Source organism: Micropterus salmoides, unplaced genomic scaffold (genome assembly GCF_014851395.1).
Source record: "Micropterus salmoides isolate LMB-PRFRI ecotype aquatic unplaced genomic scaffold, ASM1485139v1 Ms_hic_scaffold_15, whole genome shotgun sequence".
Lineage (NCBI taxonomy): Eukaryota > Metazoa > Chordata > Actinopteri > Centrarchiformes > Centrarchidae > Micropterus > Micropterus salmoides.
The window spans coordinates 10,832,901-10,851,269 of NW_024040596.1; the positions used below are offsets into that span (position 1 = coordinate 10,832,901).

Genomic DNA, 18,369 nt, shown 5'->3' on the forward strand with positions numbered 1-18,369 from the left:
CGTCAGAATTTGGTGGCAAATTGCAAAGTTATGCAGTTTGGCTGTGTCTAAGGGGCTCTATAGCGCCCCCAAATGGTTAGGAGAAAGTTGCTTTGGTCTTCATTAGATTTGGGGGATCATTGCTCTCATCATAAAAAACGCATTTCAGTTTCTGCCGGAAATCATTCATCATTAGGAAGTCAGCCATTTTGCATTTCCTGCATAAATTAAAATTTTTAAACGTTTGAGGCCTTTAGGATGCTTAAAAAGTCATGACACTTTGCACCTGCAATTGAGCTGCAAAATTTTTCGATTTGATGACATTTGGGCTTGAGGGTGGCACATCGGTGCTGTAGTGTCCCCTAAAGACTTTTTAGCCTTCAAATGGCTAGGGATGCTTGAAAACTCAAAACTTGGCATGTGTGTGAGAAGGGTTGGATTGTGTCGTCTGATATGGTTCTGGGGTGTGGGTGTGGAAAAATGGCTCACTGACGCCCCCTACAAAATTTCAACAAGCCCCCCCTTTGAAATATTCTAAAAAACTAAACTCTTGGAGATGTAGCCTAAACGTAACAAGAAGTTATCCATTTTGAATTGAATATGCAATTTAGAGTCTCAGTACTTTAACGAAGTCCTTTTAGAGGATTTATCAGATCAACAAATTTGGGCAGTGCAATCTAAAGACTATTGTGATGCTAAATTGTGAAGCTGTGTAAGATTCATTAAACCTCCTTGCAGCAGATATCATTGTTCCTAAATAAATAACCATGTTAACAGGTTCAGTGTTTCGAAATGTGTAACTGTGGTTTCTCAACCACACATTCTCAGTGTTAATTATTTCTGCTGGAGTAGTTATTGCCCAAATAAGTCACCCAATCTGTTTTCAATGTTATTTTCTGTGATTAAAATGTTTTTTGAGTACATTCAGACGATTGCTCAAGACCTGTCAATGTCAGGGTTATTACCTTACATCCCATTTTGATTTCATTACGGTTTTATAAGAAATAATGTTAACCATTGGTAATAAGTATTAGATGCATTGCAGAGCTATTGTATTGAATTATATTGTATGGGTCTTCACATTATTGTCTATTCTGTGCTTATTTTAGGCTCTAGCCATGAGCAGTCAGATCCTGGTGGAGAAGTCTTTAATGGGCTGGAAGGAAGTGGAATATGAGGTGGTGAGAGATGTGGCTGATAATTGTGTCACCGTTTGCAACATGGAGAACTTCGACCCACTGGGCATTCACACAGGTACTACAATATGCACAACATACATTAAGTTCTGCTTGCTTTTTGTATTCTGTTGTCATCAAAGTAAAAATTATTTCTCTGTTTTGTTTTTGCTTTATGTGGTGTTTATTCAGCTGATGGTTTCTAATTTTTTTTTACAACACAGTCAGCACAATATCATCCTGTGTTTTCTCTGTCTCTGCATCTTTCTCATTAACCGAAACCAAGTCCGAGAACATTATTACTGTTTAAAGACGCTACTAGTCCTGATCCTTCACCTTCTTCTTCTTTTTCTTCAGGTGACTCCATAGTGGTGGCACCGAGCCAGACATTGTCCAACGAGGAGTACCACATGCTCCGTGAGACGGCCATCAAAGTGGTTCGTCACCTTGGCATTATAGGCGAATGCAACATCCAGTATGCCCTACACCCGTCCTCCCTGGAGTATTGTATAATTGAGGTCAATGCCCGGCTCTCCAGAAGCTCCGCTCTGGCATCCAAAGCCACTGGGTGAGAGAATACATGTATACAAACAGAAGGCACACACTTCTAGAAGGCTAGTAAGACAACGTGTTGGAAAGTCAAATATATATATACACACAAGAGATAGATATCTATATATCTATCTCTTGTGTGTCTTGATGAACTTTTCCACAGAAAGTGGTTATTAGGCCAGATCAGTTAAGCTCAGACATACAGGTTTCTGGTTTTAAAGAAAGTTGAAATGACACCAAATTATATCAGACTGGTTGATTGACTTTCACAAACTGTGGCTGTGCTGCAGTGGTGTGATAACAGAAGCAAACTGTGTGCTGTGGACGGAGAATATTGTTTTAAATGAATATTCTACGACTATCAAACACTCATCCACTGTAGGGGTGACGTTTACAGAGTGCAAGCTGTCATAGAGACATATTTTAGAAATTATTTTATACTTAAAGAATAAATAAAATACAGTGAGTTGGCTGGTCCTCAGTGGTTTTTCTAGTTCTTATTAACTGCCAACAAAACTTAGTTGGAACAATACAAATGACAATATTAAACAATAACAATATAATACAAGAATCACAATATTATTATTATTAAAATCTCGATATATCAAAATAGAGTAATAACCATACATTTACTAAATAATTCCATTTTAAATTAATAAGCTAACAGAATCACAATAAACATACAATAGGCTGTTATGTATAGGCCATTAAAAATGACCTATGCTATGTCAATGTCAATTTTATTTCTATAGCACATTTAAAAACAACAGCTGACCAAAGTGCTGAACAGGGTGGATGTCAAATACATAAATAACATTACTACAGCCAAAGTGAATCACAGGGGGAAAAAAACAACAACACTTTAAAAAAAATGAGAAACCAGGTTAAGGAAGGTTAAAAGCTACTGCAAAAAGGTCCATCGTAAGCAGCGATTTAAACATTTGTAAGGTCTGTGCAGCTTTAATATGCATGGGGGAGGCTGTTCCATAGGATGGGGCCGCCCACTGCAAAGGCTCTATCGCCCTTATTTTTTAGCTTTGATCTCAGGACATCCAAGCTGTAGGGGGTATCGAAAGTGCTCCTTATGTCATTTTATTACAATTCTTATCATTACCAGTAAAAAACAATTTGGGGACTCCGCATACCGCTACCGGCAATATTTCTCTTCAACGTGCGCACACTGTGCAACATCTGGACGACCTTCAGCAACTGGTGGGGAAAAGCAGAGACTTTTATTCATCTTCTGTTCTGTGCTTCACGGAGACGTGGCTGTGTGGACTGATACCGGACACTGCAGCTTGCAGGCTTCCAACTGTACAGAGCGGGCCGCGACACAGAACTCTCTGGCAAAACAAAAGGTGGAGGCATCTGTTTGTATATTAACAATGGCTGGTGTACCGACGTGACAGTAATTGAGCCGCACTGTTCTCCTGATCTGGAATATTTTATCATTAACTGCAAACCGTTTTACTCCCCTGGTGAATTTGCTTCATTCACTTTGGTCGGTGTTTACAGTCTGCCGCAGGCCAACATGCACGATGCAACACCGCATGCTGGCTGACCGGATACTATGTGTGGAGCAGACAAACCAGGACTCCCTTGTTATTGTTCTTGGTGACTTTAACAAAGGAAACCTCTGCCAAGAAGACAGTTTATAAAGCATCCAACCAGAGAGGAGAACACCACAGTTCAGTGCCTATCACACCGTGCCCCGCGCTCCACTGGGACACACGGTCTACCTGATTCCTGCATGCAGGCAGAAATTAAAACTCTGTAAACCTGTGGTGAGGACACCAAAGAAGTGGACCAGTGAAGCTGTAGAGGATCTTCAGGTGTGTTTGGACTGCACTGACTGGGATGTTTTCAGGACTGCTACCAACAATCTGGATGAGTTTACAGAGGCTGTGATGTCCTACATCAGCTTCTGTGAGGACAGCTCTATACCAACACGCACCAGATTGAGTTATAACAATGACAAACCCTGGTTCACAGCTAAGCTCAGTCAGCTGGAATAGGAGAAGGCATTTAGTAGTGGAGATAGGGCCGGGTGCAGGGCGTTTACAGTAAAGGTTTAGCAAGGAGGTGTGAGAAGCTACGACTGTAATCAGAGAGGCTGAAGGACCAGTTCTCGGCAAATGATGCCACTTCTGTCTGGAGGGGGTTCAGACAGATCACTAACTACAAACCCAAAGCCCCTCACTCCATCAATGACTCTTGCCTGGCAAATGAGCTCAACCAGTGTTACTGCTGCTTTGAGAGTTAATCGAACACCATCCCCATCCCAGGGTTTTCTGCCTCATGACTCCTCCGCTCTGGTGGACTGAGCGGAGGAGTCATGAGGCAGAAGACCCGCAAAGCAACTGTGTCTCCCCATCCACCCTGAAGCACTGTGCTGATCAGCTGTCTCCGGTGTTCGCAGACACCTCAATGGAGACATGCCATGTGCCAGCCTTCTTCAAAGCCTCCACCATCATCCCTGTCCCCAAAAAACCAAACCAAAACCAAACCATCTGTCGCTCTGACCTCTGTGGTAATGAAGTCCTTTGAGCACCTTGTGTTGACCAGCCTTAAATCCATCACAGACCCACTCCTGGACCCCCTGCAGTTTGCCTACAGAGCCAACAGGTCTGTAGATGATGTAGTAAACATGGCCCTTCACTACATCCTCCAGCACCTGGGCTCCCCAAGAACCTACGCCAGGATCCTGTTTGTGGATTTCAGCTCCGCTTTCAACACCATCATCCCGGCCCTGCTGCAGGACAAGCTCTCTCAGCTGAACATGCCTGACCCCACCTGCAGATGGATCACTGACTTCCTGACGGACAGGAAGCAGCACGTGAAGCTGGGAAAACATGTCTCTGATTCCGGGACGATCAGCACAAGTTTCCCTCAAGGCTGCGTTCTTTCCCCTCTTCAATCTCTTCTCCCTGTACACCAATAGTTAATAGCACCTCCAGGTGCCGCCTACAGGTGGGAGATCGACCGTCTGGTGACCTGGTGCAGCCAGAAAAGTCTGGAGCTCAGCGCTCTGAAGACAGTGGAGATGGTTGTGGATTTTTAGAAAGAGCCCAGCCCCACCCTCCCCCATCATCCTGTGTGACTCCCTTGTCGCCACTGTGGACTCCTTCCGCTTCCTGGGCACCATCATCTCCCAGGACCTCAAGTGGGAGCTGAACATCACCTCCCTCACCAAGAAGGCCCAGCAGAGGATGTACTTCCTGCGGCAGCTGAAGAAGTTCAGCCTACCAAAGACAATGATGGTGCACTTCTACACGGCCATCATTGAGTCCATCCTCACCTCCTCCATCATCATCTGGTATGCTGCTGCCACTGCCAGGGACAAAGGCAGGCTGCAGCGAATTATTGGCTTTACGCAGAAGGTTATTGGCTGCAATCTTCCATCACTTCAGGATATGTACGCCTCCAGGACTCTGAAGCGTGCAGGAAAGATTGCAGCTGACTCCTCTCACCCCGGACACAAACTGTTTCAGTCTCTCCCCTCTGGCAGGAGGCTGCGGACCATCAGGACCAAAACACAAAACATCTTCCCATCTGCAGCTAGCCTCATCAACAAGGCCCAGGTCCCCCTCTGACACTCCCCCCTTTCATAAAATACAAAAGTCTCTACATATGTAAATATTATTTAATTAATACAATTACAAACATGGCACATTGCACATATTTGTTGTTAATTGTTGTTCTATATATTTTTATATTGTCAATTATATATTTATGTACACAATATTCTCTTCCATGGCAGTACGTCTGTACAACACAAACCCTAAATAATGAACATGTAAATATCTGAATTGTTGTTCTTTTTCTGCAAATAGTTGTATTATTTTTTTCTATTCTTTTATTATTCTTATATAACTTGCATTGTTTATTCCATATTTATATATTTCTAGATATATTTATGTCAACTGCAAATTCCTCCTATATGTAAAACACTACTTGGCAATAAAGCACCTTCTGATTCTGACTCCCTTCGGCATGTTTTGACAGGTAAAATCAGACAACCACTCATCGTAAACTGCAAGTTTGTGTCAAATCGTCCTAGTAGGACACCTAGCTTGCGAAATTCTGCAAATAACTACCAACTACATATGTAACATGGATAACGATACACAAAATTGAACATCTACATTACTGACCATATGTATGCCTATGTGACATTTACCCACCTGGAAGAATAAATACAATACATAGTGAGTTGGCTGGTCGTTTTAGAAATTGAATGTGGGGTGTCCATAAACATGCAAGATAAAATGCATGCATACATACAGTAAAAATTAACACACACAAGTAAGTGGGCAGTTGCATATAAATATCCTACATGATAAAGTTTGTAGTTCTTCATGGAGAAAGTGACACAGATCCGCTTAAATTTATGAATGTTACAATGGAATTCAATAGTGTGAGGTTTCTGTTGTTAAACATGATATCAAGATGTCCAAAGACACTTCTCAAATCACACTGCAGCTGGTCCATCTTGTAGACACACTGACTCTATTTCCCTCACAGTTGTTTGCTGAACAGGTAGTGCTTGGTATCGCATCAGTGGGACTGGAATTCTCAGACTGACATCTGGACGTGCTATGACATAATATCTGAAGATATAAATAAATTTGATTTTAATTCAGGGAAGGATTTCTACAATTGTTCAAAAAGATCTTGGAGCTTTCCAGTACGACCAAGTTTAGGATTAAATACAACAAGACACCATTCATTAATCAATCATTACTGTGTGATCATGCTAATGATACTTATGTCACAGAAACTTCAACCACTAGTTGATTTTGATCTCGCAGGTATCCCTTGGCTTTTGTCGCCGCTAAGCTGGCTCTGGGTATCCCCCTGCCCGAGATCAAGAACGCCGTATCGGAGAAGACCACAGCCTGCTTCGAGCCCAGTCTCGACTACATTGTCACCAAGATCCCCCGCTGGGACCTGGACCGCTTCCATGGCATGTCCCATGAAATAGGCAGTGCCATGAAGAGTGTCGGAGAGGTGGGGGAGGATCCGCAGATAAGCACTCTCACTCACTCACTTGTTTATTCACAAGACTTTCACACCCATATTATTCTGTGATGTATCTCCCTCTTCTGGATTCAGGTGATGGCAGTGGGCCGGACCTTCGAGGAGAGTATGCAAAAGGCCCTGAGGATGTGTCATCCATCAGTGGATGGCTTCATGCCCCGGCTGCCACTCAAGAAAGCATGGGCCGACACCCAGGACCTGCAACAGGAGCTGGCTGTGCCCTCCATCACCCGCATCTTCTCCCTCGCCAAGGTATACTAGCCTTTCATAACGTTAATAATGAATGACACTGACTAGAGTTTTCTCATTAAAATCACATTTTGTAGTGTAACAGAGTAATTATCATGGAGAAAAAAACATGAAGTGTACAGCAAAATGTGTCCCTGGCCTACTTGCATGCCTAGTTGTGAATGCCAAATTCTGTGGAATTGCTTGTCTTTGAAATTTGGATTTAGTTAAATAGATGCACAGGAGGAGGCGAGAAAGTACTTGGGGAACACACAGAACAACTAGGGTTTATGTCTAACTTTCGACAGTATGGCCTTTTCAAATGTGTACAAATGTCAGGGGAATGAATCAAAATCAAATCATCTGAAATCTGTAAGTCTGATTCTGTCCTTGCTCAATATACTGATATTTTACCTTAGAGAATCAGATGAAGGTGAAAAGCACTTTTGCAAGGTGAAAAACATCTGCAGGTCCAGCACTTTCAACATGCTTTTATCACCAGCTGAGAACAGATCAGAATGAGGTCGTGTCAGTGTCGCAACCTCCAACTGTGGGAGATTGGTGTCCTCGCAGTGGAGATATATTTGTCCCCTTTAAATATGCTGTGAGACCATTGAAGATGGTGACAGCATTAGGGATTAATGATCCACATCTTATCTCCAGGCAATCCAACACCAGCTCTAATGCCTCAAGGTGGTCAGCACAGTCTGTCTTAGCTAACCTCTCTGGTCCGCACCAGTTTGATTTCAAAACCTATGCTCCTTTGTTCCAGACAATTTGAGACAATATTTTGTAGTTATGTTGGGGGAAAGCATAAAAATGTAAACAGCTGAGACCACAAGACACACCCACCCTCCTAAAAAGATATTTAGACATAAGCTATGATAAGTAGCAAAAAGATACTGGAGGATTATAAATTTGATATAATCCTCTGATATGTTTCTGGTATTGTATCTCAGGCATCAACACTCAAAAACACGTTTGCATCTGGACTCTCAAATTACATAACACACTGAAACTCCCTACTGAAAGTAACAGTGAGAATCACTTGCAGCTTGATTAGCAGATCATTGTGAGGTAGCTTTTACAGACTGCTGAGTGAAATCCTCCCACACTAACCTGGAGTGATTTCTCTGGCCAGACATCTAATATAAAAATGATAAAACATATTTACTAGCTGTTGTCAGGGCACTGCCTCTGTCATATTACAGGATAATGACACAGATTGATATCTGATTTTTAATAAAAGGCCAATACTGGCAAAGTAATAAATTACTTATGTTATATATTTTACTCAGAGACCTTGAACAAGTAATGGATAAAAACATATTATTTACAGTGACTGCTCTGAATGACCGTTCCTATCCAGTGAGGGTTCGCTGAATGAGTTGTAGCATGATTTCTTTTATCATACGCATCTAATAAGGGGCATGAATGATGAACTTGATGATGATGACGGATGAATGCAACGCTGAGTCTGTTTCATGTCTCCACTTTTAAGTCCCTCCACAGTGGCATGAGTGTTGATCAGATCCACCAGCTGACATCCATAGACAAGTGGTTCCTCCACAAACTGCGCAGGATAACACAGCTGGAGAAGCACCTGGCTAACTACAACAGGTAACATATACACACAGATGCACACGGGGGGGAACAACACGCACTTTTTGTAATGTTGAATTAGGAAATTAAATTATATGATTTGATGTTTATGTTATGTATTTTATGTGTATCAATATGTATGCTTGGTCAGTACTTCTGTCTCTGCCTATATGTGAGTGATGTGACATCCTCATAAACTAGGGTAAAAGTTACACATAACTTTATCATATCTGTCTGCTTTCTCTATCTCCTCCAAAATGCTATCCATCCATCCAACCCTAAAGTTGCAGTCTAGCACCACAGGCAGGCAACTTGTGGATTATTATAATTTTATGGAATATATTCTAATTACTTATTAGGTCCGAAGTGGGCTCTGTCACGGTCAGTCTCTTTTCTTTTGTCATATACATTTATCCCCTTGTGACCTGTCCAATTATTTCTGCCCTGGACTTTGTTAGTTTGCTGGTTAATATTGCAACTTTGCTACAGATATGTCATCCACTGCTAATTTGAATATTGTCTGACCACAACTCTGTAAATCCTGCAGTGAAACTACGTTCTTATGTATTTATTTTATTTAATTTTATTTTAAATTTAGTTTAACCATTGTGTTACTCTGGCTCTTATAGGAAAACTTCTTGTGTCCCACATTTGTAGCATTAAAAGACAAAATACAAACATTTCACAGTACACAACACTCCACTTAATGAACATTTGTATTACTTGCAAGTAGTTGTGTCCACAGAGTTCTGGAAATCTCAGGAAACTAAATCTGATTTAATTAAATATAGACATAAATGTAATTCCTGTCTATGCAGCACTGTTTGTTTTAAAAAAAATTTTTAATCTTGCACTCATCTCCAACTGCAGGATGCTTCCTCAAATACACCATATTCTCCTGCACACAACACAGTTTGTGTTAAAAATAGAATTTGGGAGAAACACAGTTCTTTCTAGAAATGACTGAATTTTCTTCAATGGGGAAATGTTGGGTCCTAAAAAATCAGATGGACCCCAGTCTCCTCACGTCTCTCTCCCATGGTTCTCTCTCGCACTCTTTTTTGCTTTCTTTCTCTGCCCTCGGGCTCTTACCTGAACAGCCACTGTGAATTGTCATGGCTCAGCCACAGGTTACCTGCGGCTTCCTTCAGACTCTACTGTTTAATAATTAATGGCTGGCCGTCTGGTTGGCGCCCACTTCAACACACTGACATATGGAAGACTGTAGTCTCCATTGCCTCTGAAGCAGGGGACACTGGGATGGCCACACTACAATAGGCTGCTGCCAGACTGGTGGAGCGTAGAGCTGAGTACAGGTGGGCTTCAGGCTCTACTGGTCAACAGACTCATAGGAGTCTTGGAGTGTTGAATCCTATACTGCTGTAGGACATTATTTAGGATGGAAAGATAATTATTGATAGAAATTAGAAAAATCCTCAAAAAAGCGAAGAAATACAGATCACAATTTCCTTAAGTCCAAGATGACTTCTTCAGAAGTCTAACCCTCTCATTGCAGGAACCAGGAATCAAAGTAGATGGTGCACCAATATTATTCCTGTACCATATTCCACATTTTGTATCGACATTTAGCTTTAAAAAAACGGTATGATCAGATTTACTCATATAGACATAAACACACAAATCAGTTTTTTTGCATCTGGTGACGTGAGACTGGTCCGAAACCAGATGGATGTTGGGTGCACCCTTTCCCATGTCCTCCATAGAGACATTTGTTTTGTTAACGTTTGATTGCACAACGCAGAACTCAGTAATATGACAACCTGACTATAAACCTGCGTATGAGGACAGAGATAATTAGGTACACAAGCCCTGTGTGTGACATGAATTACAATTAAAAGAACTCACTCAGTTGGTGAGGTCAGCAATTATACTGCACACAAGTGCCATTTTAATGTTCAAACTTAAGTAAAAATGTAACTAAATGAAAAGTGTGAAATAAAACAGAAATTAGTTCTTGCCATTATTAAAATTTAGTTAGAATGTGCGTGTTTTATAAGCATATATGAGAATCTGTTAGTCCCTTTTCTTCTCTCGCACATTGTCTTAATGTGTATTTTGTGTTTCAGGTGTGTGTGTGTGAGGGTGTATGTACATGAGTTCATGGCATGCAAAGTATTTCACTCTCACTTTAAACAGCTCCTGCAGTGGGAGTAAATGTACACAAGACAACCAAGCTCTCAGATCAAATTCCTTTCCTTTCTGTGATCCTGACTCAGAAGAACTCACGCTGCTCTCGCCTTTCGTTGTTTCTGGTGTTTGTTATTTCTCAGCTCAGCCATGTGCAGTGGGAGTTAAAACACAGTTGACATTTCCAATATTGTTACGCTACAAGGTCATAAATAATTCAGATAAGGAGGAGGGAGAGCAAGTTGTGGTTTAGCAGAAATAGGAATTAATTTTGTGTTTACCTAGGGTTAAAGGAATGCTATGACATAGGAAATACGCTTGTTGATTTCTTAGTGGGAGTTACATGAGCAGATCAATATCAATTTTATCACCATGTATTAATGCGTTTAGTTTAACTTTGCACACACACCGAAAGCAAAGGGTACAGTTAGCTGAGCTCTGTCAAGAGCCTTCCAACAACTCCTTAAATGTTGTATTTACACACTCTATCTTGTTAATTTAACATGCTCAGGAACAGAGAAACATTTCAGTATGGTTTTGATAAGCAGATATTGAATATTACTGGAACTGTATTTTATGGCCAAATCAGAGTCCAGTAACTGCACCAGAATATCACTTGTCTTGTCCTCACTGTGAACTTACTGGCTTTTCCTAACTCTGAGCAAAACTCAGCTGACGTTTAGCTGTATTGTGGGCTAGCTTGCTAAAAAAACATAATGCAATTTTGAAACGTGTACTTTTCCACTTAGCGCAGAAGCTAGCTATTTGCCCAGCCTCCCATCTTTGTGAGCTAAGCTAGGCTTCACACACAGTAATTTACTTGATACTGGTGTCTTTTGTTAATGTACTGACTTGTACCGTTATGAATCGTCATATTTGAATATGAAAATAAAGCCAAAACCATATCAGCAATACAATGGCCAATACAATGTATGTTGTTGATTAATCAGTAAAATTGTAAAATGTAAAAATACATAATGATAATAATACATAACTCTTAAAAAAATGACAAAAAAAGCTCTCCTCTTCTTCACGTCTTTTATGGTTTTGATAAACAGCTCACACTAAAGTTTTATTGATCAAAATGGGTTTTAAATGGCTGCACTTGCCAACCTGATGCTCTGGCAACTAGGCGCCTTGTTTGTCCATTTGTTATTGATTGCTTTGAGGCGGGTTGTTCCCTGCAGTCCACACCGCTGGGTAGGCGAGCCAGTCATGACCCACTTGCTGGATTGACCCTCTTGGTTCAGTGGATACAGATATATGAGAAAGGGACTGACGGAAAACATTTAAAAAAAATAAAGTAACTTTTTTTTTTTCATCCTTCCCAGTAGTATTCTTTTTCCTCACTACTGCGTTCATGTCAGGAATGTTGTGCATTAAACGTTTAAGCTTAAGAGGCGATTGACAGACTCTGCTAATGTCTACTTTGCCATTTTGTAGTACCAGAATGAATCTTTTGCACTTTTCTTTGAGACAGGATTTGGTTGATTATTCATTTAATAAATAAGAAATCCACAGAATCAATGTTTAAACTGTATGGGGTTCTGAATGGCTGCGAAACAGCTGCATAATTAGCATTACTTGTTGTCTTTTCCTACAGTGGCACAGTTCCTAAGGAGCTGCTGCTGAAGGCCAAGCAGGACGGATTCTCAGACCTACAGGTCGGTCAGATTCTGGGCTCCAGTGAGAAAGAAGCCAGAGAGCTGAGGCACAGTCACGGCATCAGACCCTGGGTCAAACAGGTGAGCATCACTGGGCTCCTTCTTGGAGCGTAGGTCAGCGAAGGTCAGATAGACTGAGATAATAATGTAATAAAAGTATCCAAAGTAAATGTACTCATTAACACTCTGAAAAGAGGAATACTACTTAAAGTACATCATCTATTTAGAAACCATTACAAATGAGCACTGTCACCTAACAGCAAGAAGGTCCTGGGTCTGAACTCTGCTTAAAGATGCCTGGTGTCTTTATGTATGGAGTTTGTATGTGATTGTAGTGAACAGGTTTACATGGCACATTACTGGTACTTTGTAGGAGTGTGGCGGACAAGAATGACTTTATATCTGAATGAATTACTCATTTTAACCTCTTATTGTTTCTGATCCCTCTTCTCAGATTGACACCTTGGCAGCAGAGTATCCGGCCATGACCAACTACCTGTATTGTACCTATCATGGTGGAGTATGTAGTATTATAGTACCATTACGATGCATGTATTTATGTACGTAACCAATTCAAACACTTAAAAACGAATAAAATAACTAATATTAATTTTAAGAGTTTTTTTTTGCTGTGCTAAAGATGTACAGACGTTCACAAAAGTGCATCAATAACAATGGTTTTGTAATTTCATCCAATCTATCAGGAGCATGATCTGGACTTTAACGACCAGGGAATTATGGTTCTTGGTTGTGGTCCTTACCACATTGGTGAGTCCAACAATACACTTTCATATAATTTTCATGCTGGTCAGATACAAGTTTTTATAAATATGATAATAATTAGCAAGTGTTTTAACCACAAGTTAATTCCACCAGTGCCATTCAAACAAACTACATATATAAGCTGCACTGCATTGGCAAGGATTGGTTATCTGCTCTAATACAGTGATGTTGTCCAGGAAGTGTTAGGGTTCATAGAACATTTGGTCTAAACACAAACGTCTGCACACGACACCTTTAAACATGAACAGAAGACAAAATATAATTTACATGGAAGACAAATGTCACAGTCATGCAGCTTATCACAGTTATTTCTTATGCTAAATTTGTGAACTCCTGTTTATGGCCAACTGTTCGATCCACCAGGGAGCAGTGTAGAGTTTGACTGGTGCGCGGTGTCAAGCATCAGAGCTTTGAGGCAGATGGGAAAGAAGACGGTGGTGGTCAACCACAACCCCGAGACGGTCAGCACTGACTTTGACGAGTGTGACCGCCTTTACTTTGAGGAGTTGACCCTGGAACGCATTCTGGACATCACCCAACAGGAGGTTAGGACACACATGGATACATGCCACTTCTGAAAGTTCCAACTAAATACATACGAATGACCTATATGCCTCTAAGTTTTTGTTAAGGAAAAGATTTTTGTCAAACCCTCCACTGAAAACCCAAAACGCCACAACTACCATTGTTTTACACTTATATTTTCAGTGATCAATGTTAGATCCACTCTTGTAAGATTTTAGAGCTAAGGTTTTGCAGTTACAAGTATGTGGATGTTTTTTATGGGTTTTCGAGGCCTGCTGACACTCATAGATCATGTGGAAGTGCTTGCTAAATAGTTTTTTGGGTAAATATATTCTTAGGTGGTCGTTTTACATCACTTTAAGGCTTTTGGGTCATTTTATGAGGGTAACTGTCATGACGAAGAAAAAGTTGATTTTATTTACAGAAACTGTGGAAAAGTATCCAGTTTACTTCTCTAAAAATAATAATTTAGCAGCTTGTATTGAAGATTCAGAGGTATGTCATCTGTAAGTCTGCTACTATCACGGAGTATCACAAAACACGCTTTTCCTGTGTAAATGAATGTTAAAGTCAGTGCAAACTAAAATGTTGAAAAAAAGATGTTTTTTTTTATGTTATATGAAACTGATGTGATTTCACACACATGACCTGACTACATGATACATACTTTTCACCTTACATCCCATTGCTACTCAAGCCCACCTCACCCTTAAGATTGCAAAACCTGCTCAAGGGTATGAATAGTTACCCTGATATTGTCTGTGTACATCTACGTGTATTTATGTTGTGGTGGGTGGGTGTGTGTGTGTGTGTGTGTGTGTGTGCGTAGCAATGTCCATTGACTTTCCCTTGCAGAGGAATTCTAATCCGGTTAAAGTTGTGATGGGATCAGAGCGTGATTAAGTGTTTGTTTGTTCAGTGTGATAGCATTACCATCAATCCCTCTCTCACAGCTACAGTCCCCTCTTGCTTTCTCTGTGTGTGTGTGTGTGTGTGTGTGATAAATACGGCATTAGAGCATGGAGATAAACCCTGGACAGGAGCAGGAGAGCAGGCCCATGAATAATGAAGTGATACAACCTGGCATTGCCATGGAAACAGCATCCCCCTGGATCAGCTAGACAGGAATAGGGGCTGCATGCTGCAAAAAGAACCCACACAAACACACACTCCATCTCTGGTGATAAACTAAACCCAGGGCACAACTGAGATCAACTGTTGTTTGTCTCGTGTTTTCACTGTGTGATCAGTGGCCAGAATAATTGGAAGTGGCCACAGACCGTTAATCTGGCTGATAGGTCTGTGGCAGGGGGTCCAAGACTTGACAGAGTATCTCCCTTTCTCCTGTCCTTTCTCCTCCTTCCACTTGTCATTCTTTTACTCTACCTGCTGCCCTATCCTCTTGCATTCTTACATTATTCTCTTCCCATCCTCTCCTCTCCAGGGTTGCTCTGGCAGCATTGTGTCAGTTGGAGGCCAGATCCCCAACAACCTGGCTGCCCCGTTGCACCTGAATGGTGTGAAGATTCTGGGGACGAGCCCCCTGCAGATCGACCGGGCAGAGGAACGCTCCGTCTTCTCCAACATACTGGATGACCTCGGGGTGGCCCAAGCCCCATGGAGGGCCCTTAGCTCCCTGGTGAGAGAAAACAAAAGAATAATGAACATTAAGGGCGTTTAATGATATATTTTAGCACGATATACGTTGTGACAATTCGCTAAGAAGATCTTAAGAAATTTCTCCTTTACAAGGTGTGTGAGTGTAGTGGAGCGGCATCAGAATGAGTTTTTTTGTGGCCTCTAACTCTAAGATAATATCACACCAAACCAGTAAACTTCAGGGTTCAATTGATTTGACCGCTCAGGTGTTTTTGCAGGCTGTCTTTTGGAAACAAACAGTAAAAGGATGACTTCCCCGAGTAACTGAAGTTAGTTATTAGTTAGCTGTTTGTTTAGTTCAGGCAAATGTGTTTCGCTTCTAAAAGACATTCCCATCTAGGTAATTTTTATAATTTTATTTAGTTTTGTGTACATATGCATCTTCTTTAAGAAAGTCTAATATTTGCATTATACACAGAAACCTATATGAAAACCTATTGTATAAAGTAAGGTGTAACCTGAAATAACTTCATATGCTTGTACGTCCCAACAAGGGTTCATGACATCACTAACAATTAAAAGTTGGGTTTTCCGTATTGGGTTTATGTATAGTATTTTTATTTATATATTTACAAAAATGTATTTTGTTTTGGTTTTGACTACCTCACACTAAACACACACAACACTGCCTTTTAATTTAGGTTAGCTACACCATTCCTTATAGACAAGTTATTATTTGTAGAACTTTCTTCCTCATAAAGGCCACTGTGCCATATTACTTACTGTCCTGTGTAGCGTCTTTTTTGTGTTTGGCCCCCTCAACTCACCCGTGGCTCAGTCACAATGAAGCTCTGGCAGTCCCCTCTGTAGAACACGAGGAGCACTGAAATGTCAGCTCTGAAATATGTCTCTTCCATTACCGTCGCTCATGTATTCAGTAACCACTGAGGGCGATTAGCCGGTACACATAGATAAACACAGTTCTGTGTGCTCTCCAGAGTCTACCTACATATTCTATTTCCCTGCCGATCTTGAAGAAACTGTTTTCATTGGGCTGAAATAACTCTAGCACAGCCGCGGGGAGATGGTTCTTGCATCTCTGGGAGGCTGTTTTGTGTTTGTTAATGGTACTCCACCTGGCGAGTGCACACTGGGTAATGATAGAGAGAAAAATGCTCGACTTGCTCGGAGACGGAGAAGAGAAAAAGAGCGATGATGATAATGATGATGAGAAGGTGGAGGAGGAGGACATACCGTCTTTCTCTCAAAGCTAGACTCCCTCCACAACTGCTAGTCTTTCTTCTCTCATTCCTCATGTGAACTGAATGGAAGAAAAGAAAATCGAAAGGGAGATGAATTGCAGCTCCTCTGTCTGTTAGAGCACTTCTACGCTCCCTTTTACTCTTTTGATTAGTTCTGTGCGTGTGGCTGAATTGAGCATGGCTAAAATGGGGCTTGCTGTATGAAAGAGTTTTTACTACAGGGACGAGGCTGAGTGCAAACACACACCTTTGATTTGATACTGATCCTTTGTTTGTTCTTTGTGACTTTCATCATACTGGTTGAGCCATGGCTTAGAAAGCTTCATCACCTAACACCAATTTCGTGTCGTCCATTTAATACACATTTTACTAAATACTTACTAAATAATTAATTTTTTGTTTTCTGTTGCTTTTGTGTTTGTTAGAATGATGGTTCTTCCTCGTCTGCCTTAAAATGATTTGTAGCTCAGTGACTGTAAGTTTTGGAGCAATCGAATGTGTTTCAAATCTTAGTTAAAAAGTTAGACACAGAGAAGTCAAAATTATGATCACTGACACGTGAATAACACTGATTATCTTGTTGAACTATTCAAGAAGGCAAGCCGGTGGAGGCAGTTTGAAGCTTTGGGCAATGTTCTGCTGGGAAACCTTGGGTCCTGCCATTCATGCGGATGTTACATTGACACCTAACACTTACCTAAGCATTGTTGCAGACTATGTACACCCTTTCATGGAAACGGTATTCCCTAATGGCAGTGGCCTCTTTCAGCAGGACTACGCGCCCTGCCACAAAGCAAAATGATTCAGGAGTGGTTTGAGGTAGACAACAACAAGTTCAAGGTGTTGACTTGGCCTCCAAATTCCCCAGATCTCAATCCAATTGAGCATCTGTGGGATGTGCTGGAGTCCGATGCATGGGGGCCCCCACTTTACAACTTACAGGACTTAAAGGATCTGCTGCTAACGCCTTGGTGCCAGATACACAGCACACCTTCAGAGGTCTTGTGAAGTCTATGCCTCGATGGGTCAGCTTGTGACCTCTGACATATATAGCAGTTGTAAGGTGGTTCGGATAAAAGTCAGTGTCAGTCTAATGTAATGTAACACTCTTCTGTCCCTTCACAGGAAGATGCGTTTACCTTCGCCAACCAGGTGGGCTATCCCTGTCTGCTGCGCCCCTCCTATGTACTCAGGTATGTGGTTTTATTATTATTTTTTTTTACACCAGCCAACATACACTGAAGTTGCAGTAGATAAGATTATCAAATGAGAAGTCTCCTAATTGTGAATGCAGTGGCGGACTCGCTGCTACACCTTTTGTCAGTAACAAGCACATTTTAATGTAATTTGTCTAAAATCTTGTATAAACTGCAAATAATCTTTACAGAATTAGTTTTCTTGTGTCAAATCTCTAATAATGTATATTAACAATTACAGCGGAGAAACAGTGTGGTCCTGGTGGGCTGAGGCATGAAAGAAAAAAATCACTTGACTTTCTTAATAACTAAATCACAGATGTATAGCTAACTGAGTAAAATACAATTTCAGTTTATGATGATTAATGAAGTTTACTCACACCACAGCTCATTAAATTTTGCAGTGACACTTTTGTCCAGCAGATGTCGTGATGAGACCCTGAATTCTGCAGGGCTTTGTTACTGAGAACAAACTTGTGTATTAGGAAGTTTTAGTCATAGTGATGCCATTAGTGTTTATTTATTAATACAGAGTTTAATATTAGTTAGTCTCAATTTCTTCAATCTATGTGGACTGTTTTATACCGTCAGTGAGCTTCTTTCCTCTTCTGTCCAG

The 18,369-nt window shown here is 41.0% G+C and overlaps 1 protein-coding gene across 1 annotated transcript in view; it reads left to right on the top strand.

Moving 5' to 3' along the window:
* Positions 1-18,369, top strand: part of cps1 (carbamoyl-phosphate synthase 1, mitochondrial) — a 62,314-nt gene that overhangs the window by 21,733 nt on the left and 22,212 nt on the right. Inside the window, exons 17-27 of the mRNA XM_038720291.1 lie at positions 1,089-1,233; positions 1,512-1,722; positions 6,518-6,716; positions 6,822-6,998; positions 8,476-8,594; positions 12,328-12,469; positions 12,843-12,908; positions 13,093-13,156; positions 13,535-13,716; positions 15,141-15,335; positions 17,683-17,750. Of these exons, the coding sequence (XP_038576219.1) occupies positions 1,089-1,233; positions 1,512-1,722; positions 6,518-6,716; positions 6,822-6,998; positions 8,476-8,594; positions 12,328-12,469; positions 12,843-12,908; positions 13,093-13,156; positions 13,535-13,716; positions 15,141-15,335; positions 17,683-17,750 (1,568 nt within the window). The remainder of the gene's footprint in view (positions 1-1,088; positions 1,234-1,511; positions 1,723-6,517; positions 6,717-6,821; positions 6,999-8,475; positions 8,595-12,327; positions 12,470-12,842; positions 12,909-13,092; positions 13,157-13,534; positions 13,717-15,140; positions 15,336-17,682; positions 17,751-18,369) is intronic.